This window comes from Miscanthus floridulus, chromosome 14 (genome assembly GCF_019320115.1).
Source record: "Miscanthus floridulus cultivar M001 chromosome 14, ASM1932011v1, whole genome shotgun sequence".
Classification (NCBI taxonomy): Eukaryota; Viridiplantae; Streptophyta; class Magnoliopsida; order Poales; family Poaceae; genus Miscanthus; species Miscanthus floridulus.
Window position 1 is genome coordinate 78,993,262 of NC_089593.1, and position 6,716 is coordinate 78,999,977.

Consider the following 6,716-nt stretch of genomic DNA (forward strand, 5'->3'; position numbering starts at 1 on the left):
GATTCTACGAGGGAGAGCGGCAACGGTCGTGAAAGACCGTGTTCCCTTTCTCGTAGAATCAGAGCTCTTCCTTGGCCAAGTACGGTGCCGTCCGGTGGAGAAATGCTCGTCGAGATGATCACGTAAGCAAGGTCAATTAGTACGGATGGTTATTTATTGAAACATGTTTTTGAGCTATAATTTGATGGATATTTGAAAATATGAAATTTACACTAGTTTGCAAAAATAAGTATAGAAAGTAGATGACAACTGTTACTGGATCCTCGGCCTCTCGTTCGGTTGCGAAACGACTGAGGCCAGAACTCCCTCTCATTACCTGCGGCAAGTGTAAGCAGAAGATTGTAATGGAGTACCGAGTCAAGAGACAGGGACCCAACAAGGGTCGTGTTTTCTACAAGTGCCCGGATCGCGATGTGAGTTTCTTACGCATTTTATAATTATGGCTAATTGACCTGCTTTTCTTGAATATTTTTGACTAAATATTTTTTGGCTTTAATTTCAGTGGGAGGGCAATGGATGCGATGGTTGGTACTGGGAGGAAGATTATGCTACATACGTGCAGAATTTGGGTGCGCTTGAGGTAGCGGATGCTGCTGATGAGGCAGTGAGCCAGCAGGAGAAGCTTATTGATATTCAACAGAAGAATGATTTGTCTGTTTTAGTTGCGTACGATCACAAAATAATTATGTTACTGAAGTGCATTGTAGTTTTAGTTTGTTTAGTGATAGTTGGGATTGCTTACGTTGTAGCCAGGCTTAGTTAATTAATCAACCGTGTGTGTGTCATTTATGTTGTGTAATAAAATACTTAATTATGTTCAAGGTTTTCATAATTTGTCGTGTAATACAGATTATGTCACGCCATTGGATGTACAATGCCGATCGTCGCTCCCAAGACTTTATAGAGGGCTTGCACTATTTCTTAGGTGTGGCCGAGGCAAATAAGCGGGATGGTTTCATATGTTGTCCATGTGCCCTATGTAAGAATTTAAAGGAATATTCAAGCTCAATGAGTCTTCATTCACATTTGCTTAAGTCAGGTTTCATGTCAAACTATATATGTTGGACTAAGCATGGAGAAAGCGGGGTCATGATGGAAGAAGGTGAAGGAGAAGATTTAGACATTGATGACATTATTGCTCAGTATGGTGCCTTTGATGATACTACAATGGGGAGAGATGAAGAAGAGGTAGCGGTAGAAGATGATCTCGGTGATGCTCTTGGCGATGCCATTCGTGATGCACAACAAGAATGGGAAAGTGAAAAAGAGAAAGTTAAGTTGGAGCGCATGCTTGAGGATCATAGGAAGTTGCTATACCCGATGGCCGAAGAGGGGCAAAAAAAGCTGGGTACGACACTGGAATTGCTACAGTGGAAGGCAAAGAATGGTGTATCCGATAAGGCATTTGGGAATTTATTAAACCTCATAAAGAAGATGCTTCCGAAGCCAAATGAATTGCCCACCACTACGTACGAAGCAAAAAAGGTTGTCTGCCCTTTGGGATTAAAAATCCAGAAGATACATGCATGTCCTAATGACTGTATCCTCTACCATGGCAATGAATACGAGAATTTGGATGAATGCCCGGTATGTAAAGCATCGCGGTATAAGATCAGGCGCGATGATCCTGGTGACGTCGAGGGTGAACAACGTCCTAGAAAGAAAATCCCTGCCAAGGTTATGTGGTATGCTCCTATAATACCACGCTTAAAACGTTTGTTCAGAAATAAAGACCACGCAAAGTTGTTGCGGTGGTATAAAGAAGACCGTAAGGTAGACAATATGCTGAGACACCCAGCTGATGGGTCCCAGTGGAGAGCGATAGATAGAGAATTTTCAGAGTTTGCAAATGAGGTTAGAAACTTAAGGTTCGCCTTAAGTACAGATGGTATGAATCCTTTTGGACAGCAGAGCACTAGTCATAGCACTTGGCCAGTTACTCTATGTATCTACAACCTTCCTCCATGGTTATGCATGAAGCGGAAGTTCATTATGATGCCGATCCTCATCCAAGGTCCGAGGCAACCTGGAAACGATATTGATGTATATCTGAAGCCATTAGTTGAAGAACTTCTAGTTTTATGGAACAAACCAGGTGTACGTGTCTGGGATGAGTACAAACAAGAACACTTTGACCTACGAGCAATGTTGTTCGTAACCATCAATGATTGGCCTGCTTTAAGTAATCTTTCAGGTCAGACAAACAAAGGATATAATGCATGCACACATTGTTTTGATGACCTTGACAGTATATATTTGAAAAGATGTCGAAAGGTCGTGTACCTTGGCCATCGTCGATTCCTTCCTTTGAACCACCAAGTAAGAAAGAAAGGGAAGCATTTTAAAGGTAAGCCAGACCACCGGAAGAAGCCTCATAACCGAACCGGGGAAGATGTACTCGCAATGGTCAAGGATGTGAAAGTAGTATTTGGAAAGGGACAAGGCAGTGAATCTGTTCCCAAAGATGCTAATGGACATGCACCCATGTGGAAGAAGAAGTCCATCTTTTGGGAGCTACCCTATTGGCAAGTCCTAGAGGTCCGCAACGCAATCGACGTGATGCACCTGACAAAGAATCTTTGTGTGAACCTGTTAGGATTCATGGGTGTGTACGGGAAGCCAAAGGATTCACTTGAAGCACGCCAGGACTTGCAGTGCATGAAAGAACGAGACAACCTTCATCCAGAGAAGACAGGTGATGGACGTCATTACTTAAGTCCTGCTAGCTACACGCTTAGCAAAGAAGAGAGGGATAGCATGTTCGAATGTCTAAGCAGCATCAAGGTCCCATCGGGATTCTCCTCCAATATAAAGGGTATAATAAATGTGCCAGATAAAAAATTCCTAAACTTAAAGTCCCACGACTGCCACGTGCTTATGACGCAATTGCTTCCAGTTGCTTTAAGAGGAATTCTACCTCCACATGTACGTCTAGCCACCGTGAAGCTATGTGCATTTCTCAATGCAATTTCTCAGAAGGCAATCAATCCAGTGGAACTAGCTACTCTACAGAACGATGTGGTTCAATGTCTTGTCAGCTTTGAGTTGGTGTTCCCTCCATCCTTCTTTAATATCATGACACACATCCTAGTTCATTTGGTGAAGGAGATTAGTATTCTTGGACCTATGTTCTTACATAACATGTTCCCCTTCGAGAGGTTTATGGGAGTCTTGAAGAAATATGTGAAAGTCCGTTCTAAGCCTGAAGGAAGCATCGCCCAGGGCTATGGAACAGAGGAGGTCATTGAGTTCTGTGTTGACTTTATTCCTGACATTGCTCCGATTGGCGTTCCCGAATCACGACATGAGGGGAGACTCAGTGGTAAAGGAACTTTAGGGAAGAAAACATATATTGGCATGGAAGACGATTATTTCAATAAAGCACACTACACAGTTCTTCAGAACTCGTCATTGGTGCATCCGTACATCGAGATACATAAGGAGTTCTTACGATCCAAGTTTCCAGGGAAGACTGAAGCTTGGATTAGGCGTCAGCACATGAAAAGTTTCAGTGGTTGGTTGCGAAAAGAATGTCAAGGCGATGACAATATTGATGAGCAACTGTATTTGTTGGCTAGGCAGCCATCGTGGCATATCCTCACGTACCAAGGGTACGAGATAAATGGGAATACATTTTACACAGTTGCCCAAGATAAAAGGAGCACCAATCAAAATAGTGGTGTTCGCATAGATGGCACAGATCCAAATGGGAATATACAAACATATTATGGCCGCATAGAAGAGATATGGGAACTAGACTACGCACCTAATTTTAAAGTCCCTTTGTTCCGGTGCCAATGGGTGAAGCTGACCGGAGGAGGGGTAACAGTCGACAAAGAGTATGGAATGACAACAGTGGACCTCAACAATATTGGATACAAAGAGGAACCATTCGTCCTTGCTGCCGATGTGAGTCAGGTGTTCTATGTGAAAGACATGTCTACAAAATCAAAGAGAGGAAAAAACGAAGACATCAACTCAATGATCAATGAGCCAAAGCGCCACATAATTCTTTCTGGGAAAATAAATATAGTAGGAATTGAAGACAAGTCAGACATGTCAGAAGATTACGAAAGAAATGTCCGAATTCCACCCTTCATAGTGAAGAAAGATCCAAGCATCATGTTAAATGATGAAGACACTCCATGGTTACGACAAGATCATAACCAAGGGTCATACGTCAAGAAGAAATTCACTGTTGTGCCCGCATGATACAACGATGCATGTTTAATATATTATGTTTTAGAGACGGATATTATGTAATATGTTTTCGGAACCCTAGATTGTCTAAAATTGAAAAGTTTTGAATACCAAGTTTGTTCATATCATCAATATCTACAATCCTTATATAGACCATTTTTTCATTTGAGAAAGCTTGAACAAAATGTAGTTCAATTTTCACAAGTGTGTGACATAGTTTTAGAAAGTCTATAAGAGATAAGGAAAATTGTGACTAGTGTTTGATAAAAATTTCTCAAATGGGAAAATGATCTATGTAACAATTGTAGATCTTGCTGAGATGATCAAACTTGGTATTCAGAGTTTTTTCATCTGAGGTCATTTAGTGTCTCATTTGAGCAAGTTTGACCAAGTCAAATTTGGTCAAATGAAAAAACAACACTTTGACCCTAGTATTATGGACTCTAAATTACTTCGAATTGAAAAGTTTTGAATACCAAGTTTGTTAAACTCAAAAAGATCTACAATTGTTGTTTTGGTCAACTTTCCATTTGAGAAAGTTTGGACGGTTCAAATTTATGATTTTTAAATTTCGACGCCTACAAACTAGTTTTCGGAACCCTAGATTGTCTAAAATTGAAAAGTTTTGAATACCAAGTTTGTTCATATCATCAATATCTACAATCCTTATATAGACCATTTTTTCATTTAAGAAAGCTTGAACAAAATGTAGTTCAATTTTCACAAGTGTGTGACATAGTTTTAGAAAGTCTATAAGAGATAAGGAAAATTGTGACTAGTGTTTGATAAAAATTTCTCAAATGGGAAAATGATCTATGTAACAATTGTAGATCTTGCTGAGATGATCAAACTTGGTATTCAGAGTTTTTTCATCTGAGGTCATTTAGTGTCTCATTTGAGCAAGTTTGACCAAGTCAAATTTGGTCAAATGAAAAAACAACACTTTGACCCTAGTATTATGGACTCTAAATGACTTCGAATTGAAAAGTTTTGAATACCAAGTTTGTTAATTTTGGTCGAATTGAAAAAACAACAATCCTTATATAGGCCATTTTTTCATTTGAAAAAGTTGTACAACAAAAAATACTATATTTTCTTTATTTTTATAGGTTTAACAAAAATTTCCTGTCAATTTTGGTCAAAAACCGAGAAAAAATTGAAACATTGATGTTACAATAATGTGATAATAAATTTCCTATCGAATAATATTAGTTTTATTAATTTTAAGTTACAAATATATTTTTGCATTAACAAAATACTTAGTATTAGTAACATTTATATTCTATATTCATAAAAGAAATTAAAAACTTTAGGTTACAAAATTTTCCTATTTACAATAAATAATTAGTTAATCAATAGTATTTTTTAAAATAAATATTGCAAAGTATTGAAGTTGATATGGAATTAATTGTTTAACCTAGTATTAAACAAAATCAAAATCCCAGGCCTTTCCAATTACGCTGGCGGGTTGCCAAAACTTTTAGGCCTTCAGTCCCGGCCCAGACCAAGAACCGGGACTAAAGGGTGGGCGGCAATTTCGTTGCGCGCCCAAAAATACCTTTAGTCCCGGCTGGTCAAACCAACCGGGACTAAAAGCCTTTAGTCCCGGCTTGTAAGGCGAGCCGGGACTAAAGGGTTGGGCCTTTAGTCCCGGCTGGTAATACCAGCCGGGACTAAAGGGTTTTTAGTCCCGGTTGGTGTTACTAGCCGGGACTAAAGGGTCCCGGCCTATATATATCGAACGTCTGTTCTGTTCATCTTCGATCTCGTCTCGGCCGCGCCATCCGCCGTCGTCAAGCTCGTCCTGCCGCGCCGCCGTCGTCGTCTACCCCCACCCGGCCGCGCCATTCTCCCGGCCCGCATCGCGCCGCATCCCGTCTCCGCCGCTGCACCCGATCCCACCCTCCGTCGCCGAGGCTTCCCGCGCGCCCACCGCCGTCGAACTCGATCTCTCTACTGCGCTCTCGATCGGCTGCCGTCGTCGAGCCTCGCCCGCCCGGCCTCGTCTACCGTCGTCGAGCCCCGCCCGCCCGGCCTCGTCGTCGAACTCGCCCGCCCGCCCGGCCTCACTGCCGTCGTTATAATGTTGGATTTTTCATTGTTTTTTTAGATAATACTAATAAACAATATTTAGTAGTTATTTAGTTTTTTAGTTAGTTTTTTAGATAGTTTTTGATATATGTTAGTTAGATTTTTTAGTTAGTTAGATTTATTAGATAATTGATATATGTTAGTTAGATTTTTAGTTAGTTAGATTTATTAGATAATTGATATATGTTAGTTAGATTGTTAGGTGATATATGTTAGTTTTTTAGGTAATTTTTTAGTTAGTTAGATTTTTTAAAATGTATTATCTATTACTAGTTTATCTAATTTCATGTTGGATTTATTTAATTGGATTTAGTAATTATATATTCTATCTCTCTATATATATCTAGAGAGAGATTCTATATGGTATACATATGTACTTAATTATTTCTATATGTATATATACATGTACTTATTTTCATGTGTTG

At 39.8% G+C, this 6,716-nt stretch overlaps 1 protein-coding gene across 1 annotated transcript; it reads left to right on the top strand.

Annotated features, from left to right (window-relative positions):
• Positions 1 to 75: 75 nt before the first annotated feature.
• On the top strand, positions 76 to 4,212 carry LOC136502840 (uncharacterized). The gene is made up of 5 exons (XM_066498093.1): positions 76 to 413; positions 503 to 604; positions 850 to 2,538; positions 2,692 to 2,925; positions 3,202 to 4,212. The coding sequence occupies exons 1-5, from the start codon at positions 243 to 245 to the stop codon at positions 4,210 to 4,212; spliced, it is 3,207 nt and encodes a 1,068-aa protein (XP_066354190.1). The 5' UTR covers positions 76 to 242.
• Positions 4,213 to 6,716: the final 2,504 nt, after the last annotated feature.